At 44.3% G+C, this 27,905-nt stretch overlaps 1 protein-coding gene across 3 annotated transcripts; it reads right to left on the minus strand.

Annotated features, from left to right (window-relative positions):
- Nucleotides 1-614: 614 nt before the first annotated feature.
- On the minus strand, nucleotides 615-27,643 carry tulp4a (TUB like protein 4a). Of its 3 annotated transcripts, none has more exons than XM_076083604.1 (14): nucleotides 27,566-27,643; nucleotides 25,546-26,462; nucleotides 15,489-15,617; nucleotides 14,404-14,565; nucleotides 13,745-13,925; nucleotides 10,756-10,863; nucleotides 10,481-10,647; nucleotides 9,791-10,015; nucleotides 9,382-9,616; nucleotides 8,086-8,230; nucleotides 7,513-7,657; nucleotides 7,286-7,379; nucleotides 3,741-7,162; nucleotides 615-3,598 (listed from the first exon to the last, which is right to left on the minus strand). In XM_076083604.1, exons 2-14 carry the CDS (start codon nucleotides 25,795-25,797, stop codon nucleotides 3,482-3,484), a joined length of 5,382 nt encoding a protein of 1,793 aa, XP_075939719.1. In that variant the 5' UTR covers nucleotides 25,798-26,462; nucleotides 27,566-27,643; the 3' UTR covers nucleotides 615-3,481. The 3 variants fall into 3 exon arrangements, with proteins under 3 accessions (XP_075939719.1, XP_075939716.1, XP_075939718.1); XM_076083601.1 differs by having other exon boundaries at nucleotides 7,513-7,684; XM_076083603.1 differs by having other exon boundaries at nucleotides 7,513-7,684; nucleotides 25,546-26,459; nucleotides 27,566-27,634.
- Nucleotides 27,644-27,905: the final 262 nt, after the last annotated feature.

Consider the following 27,905-nt stretch of genomic DNA (forward strand, 5'->3'; position numbering starts at 1 on the left):
AGAGATGCACAACCCATCAATGCCTGCCTTTACATAGTCAGAATTTGATCACATATAGAGCATTTTATTGATACATAATCCCAAATTATAGTCTAGTTGGGGTGTGGAGAATCCCCAATTGAGCAGCTTTCTATTTTTTGTAATTATCTGTTTCTAAGTCTGTGATTTTGTTTCTCATCGATATGAAGTCAAATTTGTGAGACACAATAAAATAAAAAAACATTCTCACAAGTATGACATAAACATACAATATTAAAATTGTGCATGCTCATTCACTGGCCTGACCTACTGGGACACTTGAATTGAACTGGGCCATTGTTAGAGCTGGTTGTAACCCGGCTGTACCTCAACATGTAAGAGCACCGCCTGTGTTTAGAATTATGATTAAAGGCTTACCTTTTTTGAACGTTTGTGTTCCCTATCAAAGAGCACCTTCATTACACTCGTTTGATCTTCCGAGCTCTCCAGACCTTTTATTTTGAAGGCATAATATTTGCTGTTTGAGACAATAGAGCCACCTTGTGTCAACTCTAGTCCAGTCCAATAGCCGTTTGAACACTGCCATCTCTCAATTCAACAACAAATAATGGATCTATTTAGGAAACAAGACAGCATTTTTCAGAAAACAATGACATTTTATTCAAAAGATGCGTGACATATACAATTATAAAATAATTTACATGGCATGCCTTACTATCCATTCACTATAAACGTTCAGTCACCAAATCAGACTCTTTTCAAGTGTTTTTGTCATTTAAGTCTACATCTACAAATACAAAGCACATACCTTTTCTAAAGAAAAGCCAAATCCTACATTATCTACAACAGGTCATCTCAGGAAATCAGTTCAAATTGAACCCGTAGCCGAAGTCCACAGGCAACTTCTTACCAGGAACTCAGTGGCTTACACTTGTGAACTTGTGTCAACGATGTTTGTGTATGTGTAAGAAGCCATGACCACACACACACATTTAAATAGAATAGATTTAACACTGATGGGATCGGTAGACTGCACAGTTGAATACAGACACACCTTGACTTGACAGTTACACTCTACATAACTAGTCTACCAATTACACTAAACTGGGCATTTACTCATTCACATCTTTTCCATCCAATGCAAACTTCACAAAACACAGAAAATCTGACCCCCCCCCCCCCCCCCCCTTTTGACCCAACCCCATTTTTCCCATCTCACAATTTGGGCTACACAAGTTTTTATCAACACAAAGAAATGTTCAGAAAACTCCACAATATACAGTATATATAGATACTATATCTCCTTCAGGAAATAATCTCATAAATAAAATGTACAGAGCAGCAACTGAGATGCTGAACTAAAAGAATGGGATCAAACTGTGGTCAGAATTGATGACAAGGGATTCTCCCCCCCAAAAGAAAATATTGCACAACTAACACAAAGAGATGGATATTTTCTTTATGACATGCTCGTGTTCTTTTCATTTTTTAGGATCATAAGAGACTTCTTTTTTCAACCCACATCCCCACAACGCCCCTCTGACAGACATGCATCTGGCTGTGATACGGAAAGATCACATGAAAAAGTAATAATCTCATCAATTCAGAGACCAAAACAGAGCCGGTCCAAAGTGATCGCTTTTCTTTATATCAAGAGTTACGTTTCACTTCCCTCTAGGCCCATTCCCCCCCCCCACCCAACTATAAATTTTAGCAACTGCATCTTTTGGCACAAAGGTTAGAGGTGACCAGAGTCACACCTGCCTAATATTACTGCCCTATTTAGATGTGTTTTGCTATCATCTTACACAGATAAAAACTATTTATATATATTTGCCTAATAATTTACTCTTGTCCACGGTCCTATCAGCTGGCTCCGCTCTGTGTCTTTAGTTCAAACACAAATACAAGCTGGACTGCCTGAAAAAGAAAAAAAAAGAAACAGCTTTTCAGATTTCAGTGTCAGCTTACTGAATGAACAGGTTTCAATAGCTTCGCCCCTCATTGGAGTTCTGATTTCAAAGATTCAGCGACAACGATTTCATCTCAACTGTCAACTTTTCTTTTTGTGGTTGGAGCTGTTGAGTTAAACGGTTCTACAGCGTCGCTCCACACCTGAAATTACACCTAAAACACAGTGAAAACAGGTGCAAACAGACATCCGTCAAAGTCGCCCCAAGTCTCTTTACAACATTTACATGTGACCGATATGTATTTACATGACTTCTGAAAAGAGTATGAAATGGCATCGGGGAAATATACAAAAATATTTCCTGTACCTTGCTTATATGTTTAGCGTGGTCTTAAAGAGCAGGGGCAGCGCCCCCCCCCCCCCCCCCCCCCTGCACCCCACCCCTCGCCCCAACTACACACTCACTTCACAGAAGTGACAGCAGGTGACAAATCACTTCATGCCAGAGGTTAAGCTGTTCAATCCAGGCCTTGGCGACTTCTTTTGCGCCTGCGTCACCGTATGTAGATATTTCACCAAGTGCAGGACGTATCAGTCAAAGCTATTCGGTACACCCCTTCCACCCAATATTCAAATTCAGCAACCAGTTCTCCCAAATAAAGCAAGTAAGTTGAAAACCATGTTGACAGGGTGTGACGATTGTGTATCACAAACAATGACAATAATGTTAAAATTCATATCTGAATAGATAAGGAACAAAATGTACATATAAATTAATCCATGTAGCAGAGTAACACTTCTTCCTTCAGCGTCCCAGGAAAATATATGGAAAAGACTGCAGTTCAACTTATCTATATTTACTACTTGACCTGCCCCAGTTTTTAACAGTGACACACCTTTGACTACAGTGAAATGTGTGACCTCTTAGTAGTGCTCCTAAATGATGCATATATCTAAGCCTCAATTCCCACCAAGATGGACTGAGAGAGTAACAAAAGGAATGGCAGAGAGCAAAAACAAAAATAACCTCCTACCCTCCACGATGTTGAGTCATTTAATAAAATCCTAAAAGCAAAAGCAGTATAATAAAGTGGTAACTGTTTCACTGAAGTTTGTACAGCAATGGATTTCAGTGCCCAGTAGTACCTGTGCTCTCTCGGAAAAACACAACGGTGATCTCCAGAGTGTGGTTTTCAAGTATTACTGCTGCTTCTTTTGAAAACTGCACCTTCTTCTCTCAGTTAACCGATCGGTTATGTCTATAAGCTTCTTCTAGCTAAAGCAGCATTTATTTGCATGACGATTACCAAAGCTCAGCTCTTTGGCCCTACATGCACTGCAAGGTGCCACTGACCGCCAAACGGAGCAGATCGGAGGGCGTCCTTGGCGAATGCAGCAAATGCTTATTGCACCAACTCTAGTGGCAGCATTGTGTAGTGCAGCATGATTGTATCTCTCTCTATAACCAGGGCTGATTTAAGTCTTCTCACCAAAATCAAAGTCTATTAATCTCAAATGAAACAACTGTCCCTTCAACAGATTGCGTTTAAAATCCCAGATAGAACTCAGGGTAAAGAGGGAGGGGACCCCTCATTTGAGGCGTTGAGTAACATTGGCTAAAGCCACTGCAAAGGCCTGCACAGCAGAGAAGGGATACTGAAAGTCCAGGATGTAGGCATTGCCATCAATCCTGCCGAACTGCATCACCTGTGTAGAAAAACAAACAAACAAAAAAAGTGAATACAGAGTGTAGAAGCTACTTTCATCAACATCATATTACTTGTAATGGTCATTTCAGTACACAGATAACATGCAGTGGATGATATTCCTTGAACAAGAGCTCTCTTACCTGTCTGCCCTCCAGTTCAATTTGGAAGTTCTTGGCAGACTCCTGTGTGACGCGCCCACCAAAGTCCAGCTGGTAGACCTGCGTGGCTTCATTCCACAGTGGCTGCTTGTTGGCCATGACGTACACAAAGCCCTGGCTGCCCAGCCCTCGGTCCTCCTTCTCGTTGGCCTTTCGACACTTGATCTCGTCCAGCTCACTGGCAGCCCTCATGTTCCTCTTGGTCTTCCAGCCCTTCTTACCACTCTGGCACTGATTGAGCAGCTCATCTCCACTGATGAACAGCTCTGGCTCACTTTCTGAACTGTCTTGGAACTCGCTATTGGCAGTAGCTTTATTCAGCTTCTTGGTCTTCAACTGCTGCTCTTTCTGTCCCTTAAGCTTCTTCTTGTCCCTTCCTCCCAGCCGCGGACTTGAGATGAGTGAGTTGAAATCACCCAAAGCTCGGCCCTCCTTTTTCAATTTGCTCCCTTCAGCCAAAGATGGCACGTTAGCCTCCTCAGCGCGCCCATCAACCCGCTTGCGGTTCTTCTTGCTGAACTTCTCGGGCCGCTGTGGGACGGGGCTCTCAGTCAAGGAGAGTACCTCCTGAAAACCTTCCCCAGCCTCTGCCATGGCCTCTTGTAATCCTCCATGGCTCTGCAGCTCTGCTGGTGGTGGCGGTGGGGGTGGTGGTGGAGGAGGCGGCGGCGAAAGGACCTTTTTGTCTATGGCCATGTGGGAGGCTTTGGGTGGTAGTGGCACTGCAGGACTGGGCATAGGCGGGCAAGAATTATAGGTACCCCAAGGAGTGTGAAGGGAAATAGGGGGAATGGGGAGCCCGGAACAAGCACTTCCTCCTGGATACATGGGTGGGCAACAGGCTAGGTTTGCAAGGTTTGCAAGGTTTGCAGTGTAACCAGGCGGTAATACAAGGGTTGCCTCCTGTTGTGAGAAGGGTACAGGTGCCACCATCTCCTTTGGGGAGGAGCAGGGGCATGGTGACCCCGGCATGGGCTGTAGCTGGGCTCCAGAATAGGCAGTTGTTGGAGGGTACTGGAGAGAGATTTGGTAGCCTGCAGCTGCTGCAGCAGCTTGAAATGATGCAGCACTTGGGCTGGTGGGGGACTTTGGAGAAAGGACAAAAGGCAGCCTGGACAGATCCAAGTGCTGAGCTGGGCTAAGAATAAGTGGGGGTGGTTTGTGGGGTCCGGTGGGATTCAGCGCTGCTGTCCGTTCCTGAGGAACCCACACCTCCTCCGTGGCAGCTGGGTCCCACTGATAGGGAGGTGGGCGTTTGACAACCAGCCCTGGTGCATCATTTCCTCCTAGTGCCAGATTCCTCAGTGACTGGTTCAGGCTTTCATCCTCACTAAATGCTGAATTTACATAATCACCCCTGTCTCTGTTACTTCCTCCTCCTGCTGAAGAACCAGATCCTTCAAGAGCGCTCAGCAGGCTGTAAGAGGACTGGGAGGCCAGAGGAGTAGTGCTGTTGGAGTGAACAATAACTGTGCTGTGTGGCGCCCCATTCCCTGGAGGGAAATCCTGTCTGATAATAGTTCCTCCTGCTATTCCGTTAGTGCTCCCTGGGGCAGTGCTTCCAACACTAGATCCACTGCTACACTGACTGCAGGTGTATAAGGCTGTTGGCACCCTTTGCTGGAACGAGGCTGCTAGTGCACTATTATTTTTAGCCTTAGGAGGCAATGGTCTGGGCGGCTCCAGCATCTGGGAAACTTTGAGAGCGGCCTCTCGGCTGTTCCTCCTGAGAGTGGCATGGATCAGACTGCTGTCAAGCCTCTGTCCAGGGTTCCTGCCGACAGCGCTGTTCTGATTGGCTGGGTCAGGGTATGGGGGCGGGTCTCCACTGGGTATGGAATAGCGAGGTGCAGTGAGTCTGTTGAGTGTTGCAGAGGTGTAGGGCAGCTGGATCTTCTTGTCTTGTGAGGAGGAGGATGAGGAGGAGGTGACCCTGAGAGTGGCAGAGCTGCCAGGTCCCTGGAGTGTGTAGACATTCTGATTGCAGACAAGGCGCGTTCGAGGACGACATACTTCCTCCACATTCCCACTGCTGTCAAACGTCGTTATCCTCTCATATCCCAGTGGTGTGGGGTACTGCGCTTGCTGCTGACCTGAAGGATAAAGTGATAACTCTCCCTTCTTCAGACAAAGGTCCCCAGGGGGAGGAGTCCCACTGGTGCTCCCTCCTGTTCCAGATGCAGCATTGGAGGCTGCGGCGGCGGCTGATGCTGCAGCAGCAGCAGCCGCCGCCGCCGCTACAGCGGCAGCCACTGTCCCAGGGTAAGGGGGTGGGGGGTTCATCTTGCTGAGCTCTAGAGGGGCACTGAACACCACTGTATCACCCTCAGCCAGCTGTGGAGTTGACCGAGTGGTTTTGATTTTCAGTAGGTGCTCGTGTTCACCCCCCACTGCTCTCTCAAGCAGTAATTCCGCAGGTGGATGAGGGATCTGTATCTGCAGCGCTCCCTGCTGGAGCACAGCTGCACCCGACGGCTGTCCTGATGACATAGAGGGAACAGGGATTTGAATCTGGAACTGCTGCTGCTGATGTTGATGGTGCTGCTGCTGTTGTTGCATCTGATGCTGCTGCTGTGTTTGCTGTTGATGATGTATTTGTTGCTGCAGTTGGTGTTGAATTTGTTGATGCTGCTGTTGTAGTTGTTGCTGTTGTTGTATGTGCTGCTGGAGCTGATGTTGATGCTGCTGCTGCATGTGTTGGAGCTGCTGCTGAATGTGCTGTTGCTGAAGCTGCTGCTGCTGTTGCAAGTGTTGGTGCTGGAGTATCTGCTGCTGCTGCTGTTGGAGTTGCTGTTGGTGCTGAAGCTGTTGGTGCTGGTGCTGAATATGTTGTTGGTGTTGTAGTAGTTGTTGTTGATGATGATGATGGTGGTGCTGCTGCTGCTGTTGTTGATGGTGGCTTGGCTGTTGTTGCGGTTGTTGTGAAGGATGATGAGATGGTGGGGGTCCCACCATTAGGCGACTCATTTCTAGTCCCCCAAAGATTACCTGACCAGGATTGGTGTACCTGGTGGGAACTGTGTACTGGGCTGTCAGGATGGTGTCCTGGCTTTGGTCTGACCCACCAGCAGAGGCCCCAGCAGGGGCGGCTGTGGGATTCGTTAGGACATCCAGCTGAACATTTTGATTGGCTAGAAGTGACTGGACCAGACCAATGCTTTGGGCGGGGGACATGGCCTGGGCGGGACTATGGATGGGGGCAATAGGTATGTTGACAGTGCAGGGCGGGTTGTCATCGGTGCTACCAGCAGGGCCCGTGACGGGCAGGTCGTCTTCATCCTCACTGAAGACATTGGGGCTGAAGACGGGCAGATTGATGTAGTCCATGGAGACTTTACGCACCTCTGGCAGGTAGATGGTCATCTGTCTGGGCTGTAGATGGAGGAGGCTTGTCTTATAGATGACTGAGGGGAGAGAGACAGAGTATGAATGATAACAATAAAGACAATTGACAAATGGGACAAATTAAAATGACTGATGACATCTATTTATTAATTCATGCTAAACGCTAATGGAGAAGTTGTTACCTGCACCAAGATTAGTTGGCAAGAATGCGGAGAGTCCCACAATCTTAAACTTTGTTCCCCAAATATTGGATGTGACCTGAGCAAGGTAATTTTGCTACAAGACAGGAACAAAGATAATATTATTACTTATAAAAACATTCAAAATAATCTACAGAATACATATCTAATTGAGAAATGTGTGAGCTTATCATCAAACAAGAAGAAAATACTGAATTCAGCTGTGTTACCTGAGTGATGTCATCTAGAGGAAACTCCCTCCGTGTTAGACTCGGTGACCCAATTGAGGGTTTTCGTATAGGTAACCGCGGTGACCTGGATATCTCTTGTGTAGTGCGAGATAGTTTGGGCGATTTTCTGGGATCAATGTTGATCCTGTTGGTAAAGGGACAAACTAAGTCTCTACAGAGAAGGTAGCAAATACAAAAACAAGGTTTAGGCATGCAGTGAACCAATAAACAAGTGTAAAACATTCCAGTGCACATTCATGTTCAGGGTTGATAATATAGGAACGCAGGTTAAGAGTTAAATAACTGCCGGGATGCCACACTATTGACACAGAAGCACCTAAACAAACACAGAATAACTGGGTATCATGTGGGAAATGTTTTTAAAGAATTGAAATGGGGACAAAAATAGCTTCTTTATTCAATCTGACGAAAAATGCAAAGCAAACATTGACTTGATTTATGTATTAATGTGTTCATTTCACACAGACCACTGGCTGCTATGTCCCATATAAATAAAGGAAATGCAGTTAAAGATGGCATGCTACAGTACACACAGGTCAGGTGTCTGGTTACCTGGGCAGTTTGGGGGATTTGCTACCCCTGGATATCTTTGGAGACTTCTTGCCAACCCAGTCATCACTCAGCTCAATGTCACTGGAGTCTGAGCAGTTACAGCTGTCGATCATGGCAGTAATCAGACTGTTGCCGTACATCTCATCTGAGGAGAGAAAACAAGATGGCGGATGGAAAGAATGTGTCAGTTTAGAGTAAATATATTGGAAATGTGTAGATCTCAAGATAAAGTTTACTATTGGCATTATTTCTTCTGTCATTTACAATGATGCAGCAAACCGATGCCACCTTGATGCTAAAAATCATACTTTGATTCTGGCTAAAATGTTTATAATATTGCTGTTTCAAAGGGTATTATCCCGAGGACTAAATAAAGTTGGCATTGCAGGAAGTCTTTTTTTAACAACTTAGAGCCAGGCACCTTCATGTTGTTTAAAAACATGATGGCAGCAGCAATGTTCACCCATTTCTACAGATAAACATTTAGACCCATTCAGTGCAAACCCTATTTTCAGTAGTCTCAATTCTTCCCTTTTTCCTCATTCATATGGAGTCTGTGAACCACTGCTGCTCCAGTTTAGGTCCAGCTAATTTATTTGATGGGCATTAAAGTGTGAATGGGCTGGAACCATTTCATGGCTGGCTTCATTTATCACTGTGTGGGCAGGGTGCGGGTTGATTTATGAGAAACCCAGGGGCCATCAGAGCCCCCATTAAGCAGCTTTTAATTAACATGGGCCCAGTCTGCCCTATGTGACTAAAACATACTCGCTCTGAGTGCCAACTCAAGAATACTCAAATAACTGGAAAAGCACTGGAGCAGGAAAACGTGTCTATAAGGAATACATTTAGCAGTTCTGTTTGAATCGTTACGAACAGTAAAACATATACTGGATGTATGTTATGATTTAAACACATAATCATGATTATTATCAAAAACATAGAAAAATAAAATTGGTTCTTGAACATCTTTTAAATCCAAGTCAGTTTTACAGAAGGCAGTAATAGCTCACTGAACAAGGACATGGGAGTAACACCTTTAAAATACTTTAACGTTATGTAAGTTAAAGTATTTAAATGGAAAGAAATGATTAAAGAAAAACAGAAAACATATTGGAATATAAACTGTTATCTCTGCTGAGTCAACACATGTTGGAATGATTTAAAACAAAAACACACTTTTCTGAACGCCCCCCGTTGAGAAAAGCTATTTTAACTCGTACACTCTAATCAGGTAACATGTTTGTCTTGTTTTTGTTCGGTGAGGTTGCCAAAATGGAAGAACCTCAGTTTTACCTGTTTTCCCATCTGTCTTGGGGTCCATAATGACAAACTCTGGACGCAGTTTACTTATTCGACGGCCTTTGAGGATCGGCACCAGCCCTCCGAGGTACTCCAGGTAAAGCGTGTAGCAGGGCCCCCCCACCTCGGGGTTATCTTCCGTACGCTTCATGGTACAGTGCAGACGCTCGTTTCCAGCTGTTGGGTAGCTCACAAAATCACGCATGTTGTTGGGATCAGGGATGGGGGGCTGGAAGAGAAAACATGGGTTTGCAGTTTAGCTCAAATTGTTGTGTTAGCATGAGCTAAAGTGTACTGCTGTATACGTTTGTTATGCTTAGCTTTGGAGAGCAGTCTAATCTCAGAAAGCTATGAAAGCAATGCTGCGCATTAAGTAAACTAAAGCCCTCCTGTTCTTTGTTACCTTGATGGTGGGGACAAAAGCAGTTGTGACGTAAGAACAGAGGCGGGAAGGCATGGTGAGCTTGGCAACGTCTTTCTCCTCCTTCACTGCTGTGGCGATGCCCTGCTGGCAGAGTAGCTGCAGGTTGGCGACGCGGTGCTCCACTCGCACCACGTAGAGCGCCGAGCCACACGCCAAGAACAGACGGGAGTCCCGGTGACCCCAACACAGCGTAGTGATGGGGCGCTGCAGGGCGACGGAGGAGATGCATTGGAGAGCGGGGTGAGATTGTTTTGCCACATTTATTAGATTCTGCACTACATCCTTCCACAATGTTAATGTCCAGCATGAAATATGGGTCGATGTTCAGGTTTCTGACTGTTATAGTCTTTACTGAACTTGGCAAATTTTTAAAGTACATTTCTTAGAGCGAATTCTGAGAACAGCAGTCTTCTGCAATAAAAATAAGCACCTTAAGTTTGTGTTGTTTACAGCAGTCAAGTTTCTAAACTTACTTTACGTTAGTCTATTACTTTACTACAAACTTGACAAAGAGCCCAATTTAACTATCTTTTCTAGGTTTTCTAGTGACATCTTAGGTCTTCAAATACATATTGAGTCTCATCACTGGAGGAAGGGAAATACAATACATACAATTCTACGTTGACAGACTACTCGTTAGCCAGGTTTGACCCTGTTACAGTTGATCACCTGTGCTGGTGTGTCCAGTGTGTAGATGTGTTCACCCTGAACGTTGTAGAACTTAACGAGTGCGTTCCTGGTGGTGGGAAGACAGGAGGGCTCGTTGGAGAGGACGGTCCTCTCCATCCCCGCCACTGCAAGGAGGTCCCCCTGCGAGCACCACTGGACCACCACATCTGCAGCACAAAGTAACCATCATGTCATGCAGAATTTACATTTGGAGGTAATTTAGACAAAGTTGCTGGAACACTTGGGCGTGCATTAATTATAAGATACCCACACACCTTTCAGACCGGTGCGGATGAGGGTGGGAGTGAGGTCGTCATAGTTGTTCATCAGGCTGATGTCTCCAGAAGTGAAGCTGACTGTTAACAGTGGTTTCTGGCTGTACACTGGGAAGAGACACAAGTACAACACAAACACTGTAAACAGGCAATGTGAGGTGTGTGACAGTTTAAAGTACATGGTATAATCTGTAAATAAAGAAAAATACACCTTTTCAGTGTAGTGGATAGTGGATGTCAATCAATGTCTATCCAGGAGGGACTAGTGTTAAAATGATACACACCTGTGCGCTGAATAAAATGCAATAATTAATTAAACCCCATTATCTTGGGGTTTAACTTTGTTTGACAAAACATAGAGAGTAAGTTACATTACTTATTACATCCACAATCTACAGTTACTACTTCTCATTAGTAATCAGTTCACAATGGGGTTTTGCATTAAATGAGATGTATGGTGCTGCTGTAAATGCAGTGTGTTGTGCTGTGCAGTGCAGTGATAATGGGTCATCATCATATATCATGATAGAGAGATCTGGCAGGAGGAGGAATAGGCGGTCTAGTGTCTCAGTCGGCTTGTCGACTTGAGAGATAATTTCTATCGGGGCCAATCAATTACTATTGACCGGTTAAATTAGTGAGTTAGAGCATAATCAGTGTTCCAGCTAAGGCAAGCACTTTTCAGCTTTACTGCGTGGCCTGCGGGGAAGTGAGGGAGAAAAGAAAAAAATAGCACAGCCGGAGGAGGACGGACCCTCACCACTACAGCCTTAGCAACTGGGACTAATTAGGCTCAAGAGAAAAAAGGAGGCAAAAAGACAAAACAGGAACCAATAAAAACGAGGCGGTGAGAGCAGCAAGACGGTGGGGAAAGCGAACCACGTAACAACTCTTCTCTTGGTTGGCTGCTCACGTCCCAGTGCAGCAGATACACACTGGTCATCTACATGTTGGACAGTGAACTCACCAGATACACTCAGGCTCACCGGTAACTGTTCTTAATTACTACCATTGTAAATGTCTGTAGGCTGTTAGCACAGGAAGGCACAAATAAAAAATAGAAACGCTGACATGATCTGCAAATATTTGAATTATGACATTCTGAACACAAGTTCATTGGAGGAAAAAGTGGGATGCAAGTGTTTATCTTGCAACCTTTTTTTTTGTTCTCACTCTCCTAATGCTAAAGATGGTGTGCAGTCAACTGTGTCAACGCAGCACACAAGTACAAGGGCTCCATCATTGACATTGCAGGTAAAATTTTTATGGGGTAGTCCTGGGGGATTTGGGTTAAAGATGGCGCCATTGAGAATACAGTGAGGACAGATTTACACATTAATTGCACAACTGTACAAACAGCTGGTGTTGTTATTGTACATTTTAAAGAGATGCTTATAGCATCTTCATTCATGATGATTCATTTCCTTTTCCAGGTTTCCTGGGTATAGGCTGCGATTGTCCACTTGAGTATACTGTCAGTGTGTCGTACGTGAAGAGTCTAGTAATGCACACCGTTACACTGCGATATCTGCCGCTGGTATGGCAGGTGGCCACCTCTCAACAGGTGTCTGAACGCTGTCTTGCACTACGGCTACAACACCAGTGTGTCTGTTTACACCTGATAAAAGTAAGAAAATATAATAATATTTTGTAAATATATTTTTATAGCCAAATAAATCAACTTTTTTCCCCCCACTACAAAAGTTCTGTATAACATGATATTAGTTACAATACATCTGACAACATGACGGCTTCAAGGCCATAAAATAATCTAAATAAACTATATAATAAAGCGTCCTTATAAAAGTGTTTTGTAAAAGTGTGTGAGAGGGAGTGAAATAGAATACAATAGATGTTTAAATGCTTCAGGAGGAGATCGACCTTTGTGTTAGTAACATTTTGCCTGTGCAATCAAATTCTTATACAAAATATTACTGGGGCCACCACAGAAACATTTAATATCCAGGGATTCACATTATAGACACCACCGACTATATATCCCTGTACATGTGTAATGTGTGCACATGATTAGGATGGCACTACCTCCCGGTATGACAACAGCTACTGCAGCATTCAGAGCAAACAGGAGGTAGAGTGGCAACGTCAGCTCAATCCTCCTCCTCCTCAAACTCTTGCCCTCCATCTTTTCAACGCAGCCCCCCCACCCACCTTCCATTTGGTCACACTCTTTTGTTTTAATGCGCCTCTCCCTCCCCGTCTTCACCGCTGGCAGAGAAGTGGAAAATCGTTGAATAGTCACCTTCCCACTTCTGAAGCTTCATTAAATGTCTCTCATCGCCCGTGAGATCAGCATCACAAATGACTTATCCTTCTAATGACTTATCCTTCCAACTATAAGCTTCAATTCACACATTTTGCACTTTAGTCCAATAGTATACTCCAGACAAAATAGAAGTTTGGTGCCTTATTCAAGAACAGAGCATACAACCCTGTTTTCTCAAGAAAGACATCCAAACATCAAAAAGACAGTCAAAAGTGCAGCGTGTTGAGACGCATGTAGCTTTGTCTTTTACATGTCCTTCATAGATATGGTCCTCATGTTTATCTAATCACTTGACAGAGAACCCAGGCACCGTTTATGTGTTTCAGAGTATAAAATATTCATGGGAATACCAGGGGGCCGAGGCTGCTATTGACGACATAGCGCAGACCTACTAGCCATAACTTGTTTCTCCACCTGGTGCCCCCAACTTTGGAAATCTCTCCCCCTCCCTAAGGACTAAGAGCATGAGGACGAATTGATGGCACAGTAAAAGATGGAGGTAAAAGGTGGGCGGAGCTAGAAGCTAACAGATGGTCCCACATCTGCACCGAGGTACCTACGTATGAAACAGCTGAACTACTCCAGCTCTCCAGTTCTTCATCAGATTATACACTTAGATCAGGTCTCATCGTGGCATTTTTGTTGTTGTGTGTCTGAAGACGCCACAAAGAGCCGTCTATTCATATCTAACCCCAAGATGCTTACCTTGCGGTGGGGAGTAGTCGTCAGAGTCTGTGTCGCTCTCACTGCTGTCCTCCACCAGGAAACTGGGATAGTTCCAGGACATGCTGACGATGCCATCCGACTCATGCAGCAGAATGTGGGCCAGCATGCGCCCATGGCAGTCCATCACTATCACCTGTCCATCTGCAGTACCAAACAACACCTAGAGAGAAATAGTCGAGGGTTATTAGGGAGAAGAAGAAAGAGACAAAACAACAAGACATTTCACTGAGACAGAAGACAGGCACACTTAGAAATAGACACGGAGATGACGGATAGAGAGCAAAGAAAGACGAAAGAAATGCATATCACACGGAAAATAACTGCGATGAACAAAGGCAGAGACGCATCCAGAGACAGAGTTTAATGATGTCCAACCTGAGCTGACAACTTAACAGCATGAAAGCAAATACATAGATAGCCTCACAAAACATTCAAGACAGAGAACGGTTGCTGTCACTCAAAGAGGATCTCCCTCAGGACCTGTCTCTGCCTTCCGAGGGACAAGTCCACATACATAAAAGTGGAAAATGACAACCGGAAACTTCTACGTCTATTAGCATTCAAAGGCTGGCACAGTGCTAAGCGGACACGTTGCACCCGTCACAGTTCTGTGGGACGTGCGTGTTTGTGTGTGTTACCTGCTGGTCATCGGGGGTCCAGATACCACAAGAGATCTGGCTTTCCAGGTTGATCTCAGAGGACCAGTGTCTCTGCCCGCTGACGGATCCCACCAGTACAAAGCCATCCCGGTAGGAGATGAGAGCCTGGGTACCATCATGGGACCAGGTGAAGTCACTCACCTACAGAGCACCGGACACATCAGTTGTTACAATTAAATAATATCTATTCTGTAAAGCAAACACTGTCAAATGTAATGAGATATCTATTTAGCACAAGTGAGAAACTGGTCTTCATTAACAGTGTTCAAGTCTTTTAGGTGCTCTCAATATCTAATGATGGCAAAGATGAGAATTTAAAAAACACGAGATGTTAAGAGGAGAACCGCCTTTAGGATCCGCTAGCAAGGCATTTACACTTGTCACTAGTGTTTTCCCAGTATTGTGACCAGTGCCGTCAGAATACCACATGATAAGGTAAATGACAATACATGCCCTCCTGCAGACTGTTAATACTGAAAGGGTCTCGCTCAACTGAAATAATGACTCTGCTAATGTCAGTATAAAATGAATACTTGTATGAAATAAAATCTTAACCTCAAAGGGGCCATTTCAAACTGTATAGGCCATGTGTTTAAAGAGAGAAGCTATTGTTCAGACTGTCATCTACCAACTAGCTTGATCATAAAATAATAAGTTGCCGTCACAATGTGTCAGACGCAGCTCAGCAGATGCCAGTGATTGATGGATCAGTCCGAGCATTTGTACCTCGCTTTGCAGTCATCATCAAAATCAGCAAGTGGAATGTCTGGGAGGTTTTCCCAGTTAACGGTATTCAGGAAACGGTAATGGAAAGAGACGGTAAAACTAGCTCCCCGTGTTGTTTTACTGGATGAGTATGTACTAGTCATTACAGCAAGATCTGACTTCAAAATAAAACCGACCCTCCACCCTCCTCCGTCTGTCAATAATAAATAAATACCACCCAGAATATTGATATATTATTTATAAGCCACTTCGCCCAGCCCTAATTCAGTGTCAAAGTAAAAATGCAGTTTTTAATTAGTGATTTAGTTCATGTCCCATTTCTGTGTAGTGTATTTTACCTGCGCTCCACGGTCATTGACCAGCTCCACGGACCAGCGGCCTTCATACTGGATCCAAACAAAGATCCCTCCGTCTGTATCACAGGTGGCCAGTTTCTGGAAGGGCTCGTTCCATCGCACCAAGACCACCTTCAAGACAAAATAAACAAGGGAAGAAAAAAAAAAAAAGGGACAAAAGAATTTAGCAGTGGCCTTCCTTTGACACAGCTTTGCTCCTTTAACTACAACAGATAATGAGAGTTGATCAACAACACCATGTCTTGTCAGAGTGTCCTTGATCAAAACTCTGAACTCTTGTCTGCACACTCGCCGCAAGTCGCTCCAAATTGGGGCGTCAGCTGAAACGCCTCAAATCCAGAAAGTAAAAACCAAGTTCCCACATTTCAATGAGCTAAATTTAGCATTGAACCAGATAAAAATATATATCAAAGTGGGTCAACCTCATTTTGAAAAAGTTGCAAAGGAGCTGCTAATATCCTGAATATTACAAACAATGAGATTCATGTGTTGTCAAACCAGACCACACGTATAACATGCATTTCTGAGAGTTCCTCCTTGTTTGGGACTTAATACTTTCTGATGAATACTTTCTGATGTTGTGCAGCTTTCATGCACAACTTATGTCTCGATCATAATTTTATAGAAAGCATTTAGTTTGTAACTAAAGGGAAATGTAATCTAAAAGAGAAGGTGCACTGATGCATGAACGTCCTTACAGACAATACTATATTGTGGGCATATAGTAAACTGTATAGCCTCTAACACAGAAACATGGGTTTCTGCATTGGCCCCAGAGGTAGATATAGACATGGATGGTCATTTGCCTAAGAAATGAGTTGCAGGGGAAGAAGTTTGGATCAGCGGCAGAGAACAGCATAAATCAAACTGTCCATAATCTCTTTCTTTGTCAGCGTCATCCATCTCTAAGGCACCCATTACGGTCTCCATCCTACCCCCTCTCCCTGTGTGTCTATCTGCCTGGTCTTTTATAGCGTGACTCAGCCTATTCCCCGCTGAATAATCCGAAACAGAGAGCAGCTCTGCTCTTGCTGAGTGAAGCACGTGGGCTGTACAGGCTGAAACACTCAGCACAGGGAAGGTTTTACCGGGGCTTACGCTCGCCGAGTGCAAGTCCAACAGATCAGTGGCTGAGAGTTGGCTAAGCCACCCAGTCTTGCTCTTTCCCCCCCCAACAACACCACCTTCCCCCTCCTCACCCCCGAGACAAACGCACAGTCCCATCTGTCCATGCTCCAGTTGAACAGGTGTTATTAATTAATAATCAAACGTTCAGACAACATTTCTGTTTTTGTGTCTGAGAAGAGAAAGTTACAGAAAAGTTATAGAAAAAAAACAAAGTTTACAAATAAATAAACTTTGAAACCTGAAGAAAGACAAATTCATAATGGATATTGTCATGGTGCGAAAAGAGGACACTGACAGCACACGGACAGACAAGACAGAGCAGCGCAGCAGTTATTCACACCATCAGGGGGAAAGTGGGAAATACACACAACTCTGTCATATTGTAATTTATTCCCATGCATGCTGATCAGAGTAATCTCAGTCAGCGGCTCTTTTTGCAGCAGGACAGCGTCTCTACTAGGGCTGAACCAAATGTCTTCTTTTTTTCCCCACATTCAAAACATACTGAGGTTTTGAATGAAACTGTGAATGTCTGGTGTGGGAAGCCGTCAGAGCGCTCTGAAAAAAAAAAAAGACACTGGCGCTATATAACACGATATAGACACTCAGCCCAAGTTAATAGTAATAATAATAATATTAATATCAACGTTATAAATGAAGCTTTGGGGACTTTAACATGGGCATCTATGGAGATTGACTCACTTTTAGAGCCAGCCTAAAGTATTTATTTGAAGAACTGCAGTTCTTGGCCACTTGCTTTCGCTGTGCACATGCAGGCAGGAGGACTGTCGCTAAGAAACTTAGTCACGATATGCTGATGCTTGCTTTTCATAAAACCCTCAATCTAACTTATCTAAACTAGTGCAGTTGGCTGTTTCTTGATGAAATCCAAGAGGTTAGGTGGCATCAAAATATCTATATTATATATATCTGGAGTGTATATCGAAGAAAGCTACCCAATAAACACAAATTAGCAAAAAGAAAAAAAAGTGGATCAATTTACTCCTGAAAATAATAGATCAGGAAAATGTGTGGCCCCAGGCCCTTAACTTTCTCCAGTTGTTGGGCATGTGCCAGAGTATTAACACACACAACACCTCACCTGCCCATGAGACTCCAATGTCGGGAAAACAGGAAACAAATTGTCTGACGCCAGGCTGGAGTTAGTTTAATAATCACCAGAATGTGGTGGAAGAAATCCCAGGTAGCTTTCGTCCTGGTTTTACGGTAAGTTATATAGTAAGCAATTTTCAGTTTACTGTACATGAGTAATGCTCCTATAAATAAAGTTCAAACAGGGAACATTCATGAGTAGAAGTTGTTTCTATGCAATAGCAGCAACAATGCTGAGGTAACTCCTGTTGCCACATGTATTCTGTAGGGGTCGTCAACAACTCCCCACCAGCCACCGCCTTGTGCATCGTTAAATGTCTGCAGTGATAAAAGACGGGGTTATCCTAGGTGAACTTAAAGTGATCCGTCTCACACAAACATGTTTATATGAATACACCATGTGCAGCCCTCCAGCGTAATGAGCGAACAGTAGGATTCATTGCTCTCCTGGCCCCGCTCCCTGAGCAATAAGGTGTCCTGTGAGCCAGATTTACTGTGTTTTCACTCCCAATCCCAGTGGTATAAATCCTAATGTTGCATCTGTAGGTGTGTCTCAGCTGGCAAACTGCAGGGAGGAGGACACAATGAGACCCGGCCCGTTGCAGGTCCGCAGCTATTTCATTCTGACTGAGTAGACCATAATCACGGACCATTAAAAAAAAAAAAACGGCCTTCCATCCATCATTCAGCCACAGCAGTCACCTGATGCAGCTTACAGTGCTCGGTGGGCACAAAGCTGACCAGCTTCAGCCGTAGTACTGTCAAAGAGAAGACATTTCCATGCTCAAGGATCTCATTGGGGGACTACAGATCAGTGTTGTTACTCCACTCGTGCACGGTCTGCAACCTCTGGTGAGCTAAATGGATTTTCCGGATGGTATTATACAACCTGATGCAGCTCCAGCCAGTGTATACATGAGGCTTTAGATTAGGTAGGAGCTCCAGTTTGCATAATTCTAACATCATTCATACACTGTGCATAAACTAACAAAAAAGGGCCAAAATGAAAAAAAAAGAGACAAAATTAGCATAAGGTTTACACATGCTGTGTCTTGCATGTGTGCACACTTATCTGCAGCCTCATGGAGGTGAGAATACTGTGTGTGTGTGTGTGTGTGTGTGTGTAAATTTAGCTCAGCGTGGAGATTAGTGTGAGCTGGTCAGGCATCCCGCAAGGGGGACAGCTGAGCACCTCGCTGTGACGCAGCGATCTGGGAGATCAGACATCACATGGAGACAGACGGGATCAGAGTGAGGAGCCACAGGACAGCGAGGGGCCAGAGGGATCACGGGCAGGAAAGGAACAAACACACGCAGATCTTCATCGGTTATCATTTGCTGCATGGTCAAAGACAAGTACCGACAAAAATGAACCGCTATGCAGCAGTTGATTGATGCCCGTGTGCTCCAGGCCCATTCAAAGTACCTTCAAATTAAATATAACACAATTTGACATTTCAAGAGTGCAGCGTGACTGAAAAAGCCTTGATTGGCCAGAATCGGACAATTTACAGCTTGACCAAATTTACACGCATGCGCCGCAAGATGGTTCAGGTCGTGTCCACAGCGGCTCAGACAGTAAACTATAATCTCAGCCACACACACATTGTTGCCAACTTACCGACTTTTTCACTAGAATTAGGGGCTTTTCTATAAACGCAACTAATTTAGCAACTTACTTATATTAAAATATATTATATTGTAAAAATCCTTCCCCTGCATGGTGCTCAGAGTAATCCAGTGATTATGTATGCCTTCATTTATAGATCTTAGAATCAAAAGAAAGACAGAAAGTCGCAATCGGCACGTTTGACTTTTCTTTCAAATCTGAATCCGCGAAGAAAATTGCAATCGGTGCATCTCAGCTATAGTCACATGCTCCAAGCCAGGCAAACCACTACCTAGAGAAGAGGAGACCACATGTTTACGATACTTTAATACTGCCCCTTGGCCCGTGCATGGCCATTGACAACTTCTCCTTGGGAAGTTGGCAGCGTCTTCCCTCCTGCAGCGCCGTGTTGTCGTCACTGCAGCCCTGGCCTCTTGCTGGGACTTGGGAGACGGGGAGCTGAGCTGACCCCAGCAACTTCACCGAGAAGACCAAATCAAATCAAGGGACAGCTTTGGGTTACATCGGAGTCAGCAGAAGTGAGAGGACACTGCGACGGTGCAGCGGCAGAGCGGTGCAGTCGTGAGCACTCGGGTCCAGGGCAGCACTGGTCCCTGGCACGAAGGAGTTGTACATTTATTTTTTTTTAGCAAGAAGCTTAAGGATGAGTAGGCTGGACTGGTGGAATGCGACCACAATGCTTCAAAAGTATAGCTTAAGATCGTTTTGTCACATCTATACCTATGTGACACTGCATACTGTTAGATGAAACTACACATGCTTTAAGTAAAGCAAGGGTTTATAATCTAAATAAGCCAGAAAATATGTCGTAGTTACAATTATTATAAAAGAACGTGGTATAGTTCAGTTTAGCCTTTATCGTCCCATATTGGAAATTTTGATTGCAGGACTATAATAACAGTTGAAACAATACAGACTTATCGATTTAAAACACATAAATTAGAGAAAGTAAAATACCATTTCTAAAAAACACTTGGTTCCACGCTTGACTAATGAGTGAAGAATTATTGGAAAGTCAAGACCACCGGGGCGACAATAAAATCTGATGCAGCGCAAGCGAGCAGGAAGGAGAGGCTCTTCCCTTTCTCTGTACAACCCCCCTCTACCACCCCCTCTGATTCTGGGTCTGACATGATATTAAATCAGACGCAAAACTCAATTAAAGAAGCGCTGCGTTGTGCCGATACAAAAAGCAAGGAAGCCAGAATGGGATGAAGTAAAGGCCCGGAGTGATTTGCAGCGTGAAGGAAAGGGCGGCGGGACCTTCGGCGGAGGTTGCATCTGAAATGTTTACGAGTGGAGCAAGCGTGTGATAAGTTATAAAACCTCAATCAATACCAATATCCGATAATAGCATTTACATTGCTTATCACTGGGTGTGAACGATGCAAAGATTTTAAAAAGTAGCAACGGGCAAACAGCTACATGCTTGAAAATCTTGTGATTCATTATTTAATGTTTGCAGAACATTTGATTGTATTTTCTCCCTACACGTTCTTTAAAGATGAATAGAATGATAATTATATGCTCTTTACTGTATGCCCTGACTACAAACACCGCTCATAGCAAGAAGAACCTGCACCGTCCAGGCCACGCTGGCTCTCTTGGAAATGTTCTAGCGAGCAGACAAGTCCACCTGGATGTGAGGGAGCAGCCGAGCCCGAGTGTTATGCTACGTGTCCTCTCCGAGGATGGATTAGCCCACTAAACCCATTTCCACTAAGCACATTTGGTGAGACCATTTTAATGCGGTGAATGGGTCGTGTACTCAGGGCTTCTGATGTCAAGAGACCAGACGAAGAGAGAGCAGAAGAAAGTGCTCTAAAGGAAGTCGTGTAAAGGTGGGATAGTGACCGGCACAGGGGATTAGGCCATGATGGAGGACAGAGGAGGACTGAGCTGTGGTGCAGAGGGAGGAACTACTTAGGCGGTGTGACGAGACACAAGTGTCTGGACACAGGTGGTGATGGAGATGAGTGAAACTGAAATGCAGCACAGCCCATTAAAAGTGACGACTTTCCTCTAACTTTCCTCTGCTTGTACAGCAGGAACAATGATGCAGCATTATTCCTGTCATGCAATCCATTATTATGGTCTGTAAACAAGTCTGAGCAGACATGTTAGTTGTACTGCACCACAGAAGTCAAACTCTTCCTCCTCCCTGCCCACAGAAAACAACTGTGCATGTCCCAGATCAGTGCTGGTTCTCGAACAGGCCATCGAAACGGACTTATTTATGAGGTTCCGTCAGGAGACAACTTTTTAATGTATGAAAACGTCACACAGCACACCAAGACACGGTGGTGGGGTTCATCTGAGATTGGGATTCCCTCAGTGCACAAACCCCATGAAACATTTTCAGAGAACAACAACCCAAAGAAGCAGCACTGGGAGTAGAACCCACATGGTGACGGGGTAAACATAAGCTGGTGCACTTTGGGTCGCCCATCTCTTTTAAAGGCCCTTAGACAATTAGTCCCTTTCTGCCTTAGCGAAGAGCCCGGGTCTGGCCTCAAAGGGGAAACCCAACAGGTGGGACTCCTGCCTTTGGGCAATAACTCACCACTAAGACTCATGGGAAGGGTAGCGAGGTGTGTATGAACACATGTTTTCAACAGTTTCAGTAGACACACAACACTAAAAAGGGGCGTTAGTCTCAACAACTCACAAACAAGTGACAACATCCCCCCTTGAGATGGTCTCTTCATGTTCTACTTTCTGGGCTCAGCATACACCATGCAAAGAACTTTATTGGAAATAACTGATTCAGAGAGCAGCGGTGCCGTTATTGCATTCTGTGTGAAAGGCCCTCAAGGTCCAATGATGTTGCAGCAAAAGAAGGCTTTTAAAACTTCAAAATAAACACCAATATATGTGCAACATACAGCATACTAAATCTACAATGGAACCGTATTAGAAAAGTGGATATTTTCACTAGAAATAAAAGTACTTTTTAAAATATTAAAGCATATATATGATTGCACCGTAGGACAAATGGCACAGCTAGCAGTTGATGGGATGCTGGCAGACAATTTTCCCAAACTCCTTGTTAACATGCCGACAGTCATTGTCAAGCCTGTCTGGGATGTTCAGCTCTCGTGGAGAAGGAACTGACTCCTAGTGACTGCCTGCTCAGTCTGCTCAGCATCGGAGAGCACGATGATGTGGGGAAAAAAAGCAGTGGATTGTCAAAAGAGGCGTTGATCTATTCTGATGCACGTCCCCGAGGAATAACGCCGCAGCATCAGAGGTATAGTCACTTAGAGAGACGGGACACTTTCATCTATTTTCAATATTATTGTTCTCTCGTGTAATGCAGCGGACACACCTGCTGATAAAAAGGTCAGACGCTCGGTTTAGAAAATTCTATAAAAATAGTATCAGGACATTTGAGGATACATTTTCTTTCAATACAACTATTATTTGTCTGGATGTTTTATTTTTAATCATCCTAAAATAAGTTACTTAAATGAATGTTATTTTGTGTTTTAATACAAAAAAAAACATTTTTTGATGTCATGAAACAGGATGAGACTATAAGCACACACACAACATAAACCACGCTTAACAGTTAACAGTACGAAATCAAACAGGGCTACAACCACGACAATAAAATAATATAATTAACGGTTGACATGGAGAATAATTGAAAGCATGCACATAAAAACACATGAACAAAATGTTTATAGATATGCGATACTGTGCACTTAGTCTGAGCACTTCTGCTAAGCAACCAAGCTCAACGAAAAACAAAAGAAGTTTCTCCTCACGCCCACCGTGAAAAGATGTCTGTGGGAGAGGGAACAAAAGGAGCATGGCACCACACACCTCGCTCCCTTTGAAGCCGTTACCTTGTTATTATCTCTCTCAGCCCAACCCACAGAACAACACAGAGAGCGACAATCACAGATATGTTACAGGCCTTTTCATTATCTGAAGAACATCATGAGAGTCCTAGGAACAGGTGCTACAACCGGACAACAGCCGAGTTACACAACACAACATGCTTTTATCTTGTCGTGCAATGAGTGCAAACTGGGTGGACCCCAGTGTAAATCAAACCCTCTATCCTGGGAGAGGCGGTGCAGAGCTCTGCAGGACTCCGGTCCTCTACCAGTCTGCCCTCTTCTTAACAGATGTCTGACAGCTTAAGATCCGCCCTGTACTTTACTACATTGCCTGTATTGGGCCCAGTCCAAAAGACACATCCGTTCAGACGCTCGCTTACATTAAAATGATCACAGGACATTTTGATCTATACATCAAACAGGAATAATGGCCAAACTTAAGGACGCTGCCATGAGTATTGATCTTGGCAGGACTGGACTCCCACAGGATGGGTTCATGTAGCATTTGTGTGTGTGTGTGTGTGTGTGTAGTCATTCATAACCTAACATGAGCCAATTAATGTGAAAGGACACTCGTCACCAGCGACGACAAGTGCTCAATGACGCTGCTGACGTTTAAAGGACGGGACCGTCGGGGACGTAACTGCTGAGTGTGCAGCTTCTTTGAGATGAGGAAAGGTTGCCCAAATGTATTGACACGGCATTAAAAAAAAAAATTTTTTAATGAATTTGTGTTGGTTTGACAGTATTGGAGACTCTATACCACCCATGAGGTTGGCCTGTATCCTGAAAAGAGCGTTCTCTCCTCCTCAGATAGAAGATGACGTGGGTGAGTGAACACATCCGTCATCGCTTGACAAAAGTCATTAGGCAGTGTGATTTCCACCACTGTCAGAAACCCCAAATTATGCATAGGGTGGGCAAGTGATGGATTTCCCAAAGCATTTATTTATTGCTTGATATCAAATATAGAGCGGAAGTGGAGAGGACATTACTGCTTTCATTACTGGTGCCGGGCTGAGGGCAGTGTGCACTTTTCTCCCAGTAGCACATGTGTTCAATGTGTGTCATAATGAATTTAAATCAGCCCAAATAAGTGCATAATGTCAAATTCAAATATGTTAAAAAAAAAAGTGGGTAGATTTGAGTTGTGTAGGCTTAACTTCCTCCACACCGCATGCACCAAAAATAATAAAAAGGGAAATTTCAGTACTTGGACCAGATTCAAGTGGGCAGAGTTAAATGACATTTCTGCTGCGCTTCAGTCACTCTCTGTAGGGATTCATCCACTCTCCCCTCAGCTGCCTTATGGGATGCTGACACAGCACCTTGCTCCATCTGACCAACAGCTCCACCCACTAAGAGAGAAAACGCAACCTGTTTGCAGTCTACTGGTGCCAGCACTGCTATACTGACGGGTGTATCCACACGGAGTGTATGGTGAAACTATCTATTTAGTTACGAGTTAAAACAGTGAAATAAACTGCTGTAGAAAGACTTGAAACTCTTAAGCGTGCCGTGGCACTGGTTTTCGGACCCCCTTTAACTAAAGTGAACCTGACCACTTCTGTGCTAGACAAGCTGCTTGTCGACAAACACCTGCCCTAAATAAGTACAGAGACCAGCAGCTTCAAGGACATTGCTCTTCACCCGACGCTGCAGCTGGGGAAAGGAAAAAGTGAAAGGAAATCTTCCCCGACTCGACTCTTTAAATCATATTTTTGTGAGCCCAGAGTGCTACTGGTAACAGTTTGCAGCCATTTGCATCCCAGATGTACGGGACTGAGGAGGTTTAAGCAGACTGTTTGAAGGGGGATCAATAAACTATCTTACGGATAAATGTAGAGAAACGTGTGTTGTATGTATTTGCAATGTAGAGTTTGAGCTCGAGGCAGGGTAGATGGGTTAAGTAACTAATCAGAAATGTCCTATCGCTGTTTTATTAAGAAGCTTGTATGTACTTTGTTATATCTTTAAGACAATAAATGTAAGATAATCCATTTTTTCTTAATTAGTTTCTAAAATACTTTTTCAGAGTCAGGCATAGAAGAGTACCCTACAGTTGCGGCATAATTTGGATAATATTCAATGTATATTTTGAATATTGTAAAAAAGGTTTATAAACTAAATGTGATCATCACTCTGAAGTTACTGCTTGGTGGGGCAAGAATATATTGAACATTTTAGTCAGGATGTCACATTGCAACTTTAACAATGTTTTTTTTTTACTCAGATTTGTTCTTTACCTTTCCAGCCGACCCAAATATCAACGCCCTATTCTAGCAGGATGATACGTATTTACCCAGGAAACTCCTCTTACCTCGCTGTTGTGTCCTCTGAGGTTGAAGTTGACTCTCTGCGGGGTGGGCCGGTCCCGTCTGCAGTGGCTGGACGTGAACGTGACCCCGACGACTCCTCGACCGTTCCCGGTAGCGAGCCAGCCCTCCTCGTAGTAGCGCTTCCTGCATACCGGCTTCTCCTTCTCGCTCTTGGGCACGCGGCCCTTCCAGGACAAGCACAGGATGTTGGAGTCGCTGCAGAGGACCGGGCCGTGCTCCACGGCGGCGAACATTCCTGCAGCTCTCCACACCCCCGTAGATAAAAGAAGAAAATAAAAAATACCCAGAGGGAGGTCGGGGGTTCTTCGGAGGGGTCGGTACCGTTATGAGAGCCTCTCCTCCGCTGAAGTCACTGGTTCAGTGTCAGATGTGAGACAGCGACAACGGTGCATAGTACTCGCGCTTTCCCTCGGCTAGCTCGGTGATTTGCAATAACGATTAAAAAGGTGATCAGTGAACACTTCCCAAAAAAAGTACAAATGAGGTCACGAAACTGTAGACTTCTTTAGCGAAGCTGTGTTGAAGATGTCATACAGCTGAATGGGCTGCATACACAACAAAAAAGGCACTCATTCAAGTCATTGTGATGCGTTTGATCACGTGAGCTGCCTTGTTGGTGATGTTTAAATGACAAGGCAACATACGAGAGAGTACCGGGTAAGGATTTAGAAATCCACTGTGGAAGATTGCAGACTCCAGTCATGTGATCAAAAACAAACCCAGGTTCCAGTTGATGTTCGTAGCGTTTCTGTCCAGTTCAGTGTGTCATGTCAGTGCTCTGTGTCCTCCTCATGCGGCCCCCGTGTGTGTGTGAGAGGAGGAGCAGGGACTCCATCAGCTTCTCCCGGTAACTTCATCACGTCTTTACAACCCGCCTCGGGGATCCCATGGAGGACTGCTGGAGACAAAAAGAGGACATCAGTATCGCACAGAACTGTCGCTAAGAAAGTAAACAAGCGTGTGTTATTTTAAAAGAATAAAAATTTTAAAAAAAGGTATGAACAGTGTAAAAGCGGTGGAAGCACTCACCTGCCACCCACTGCCGGTAATTTAAATATTAATGCGCTAACCTAAAATTAACCATCACTTACTCATGTCGTGAAGAGCAATCACTTCAGTTCGAGGACTAACCTGCTCAGCGGAAGGACATTTAACTACTGAATTATTCAGGAGAACCGTGTTTCATTTTAGCTCCCGTTTTATTAGGCTAGCACTGATGTACCAAGGCGACAGTAACAATTCAATGTGATAAAAGACCGAAGCGAAAACCAAATGAAACGGTGACAAACAATCATCTGACAATAAAACGAGACCCGGTGGATGTTTAGTCAACTGTCGTAATGAGAAAGAAATAGTATCTACATCTATTCCACTAAAACTAAATTATAGACAGGTGGCGGTACAACAGCTGCTCCAGCAGAAGTGTAACATACGCCAGTTTATTGTGCCGTTAATGCAAAGAAAGACAAATAACGTTTTTAATACTAAAATACTATTGAAGCCAGGTGAAGAGGATGACAAAACAGCCCAAACAACCATCACCGTGAGCTGCCTGCTAGCAACAGATAGCTAGATTCTGTATGTTGCTGTGTTGGCTCCATAGATCAAAACATGTCAGCAGATTAATCTCCACAGTTTAAATGTAGCTATCGTCTTTGTGCAGTGACGCTAATCTAGCTAACCGACATGCCCGTGAGTGAACATTAGCTTGTCTGTGTTGTCTCCCCCCCTCCACAAAGAACAGCCAGCGGTAGCTAACCGGCTAACCGACCAGCTAGCCGAGCCTGAGCGATCATCAGCGGAGACTGAGCTCCGTCCATCCGCCGCTGGCACTTGGTCGCTAACAGGCTACAGCTAGCACGTTAGCACTGTTTATCCTATCGGTTTTTTAAATATTAGCACGTAGGTTTTCATAGTACCCAGAGGTCGGTGGCCTTGTTGACAAAGTGGGGAGTTAATTAACAAAGCCGGAGAGCCACCAACGGCCGGTGAAGTGCTTACCTCTGCTCTGCTCTGCTCTGTGCTGCTGCTGCTGCTTCTTCTTCTGCAGCCTGCTACTGTGTACACTGGTAGGGCCCGACAGCTGGGTCACGTGACAGACACGTGATTTAGACCAATTAAATTATCACAGTTCGTATCAATAACCCAATTTTTTTTCTCGTCTTATATACAGTCTGTGGTTTTTAATTTGAGTTGCCCGTATTTGAATAAAAGCATATAAGATATGTCAATGTGTATCTTTATTTAAAAAAATAAATTGTAACAATGAGGATTGTCCTCCTTGGTACCATTAACACTCCAGGGCTGCACTGAACTGTTTTTTAGAAATAATTAGATTAGC

The sequence above is a fragment of the Anarhichas minor genome, unplaced genomic scaffold, assembly GCF_050575085.1.
Source record: "Anarhichas minor isolate MPS153535 unplaced genomic scaffold, ASM5057508v1 ptg000136l, whole genome shotgun sequence".
NCBI classification, from domain to species: domain Eukaryota; kingdom Metazoa; phylum Chordata; class Actinopteri; order Perciformes; family Anarhichadidae; genus Anarhichas; species Anarhichas minor.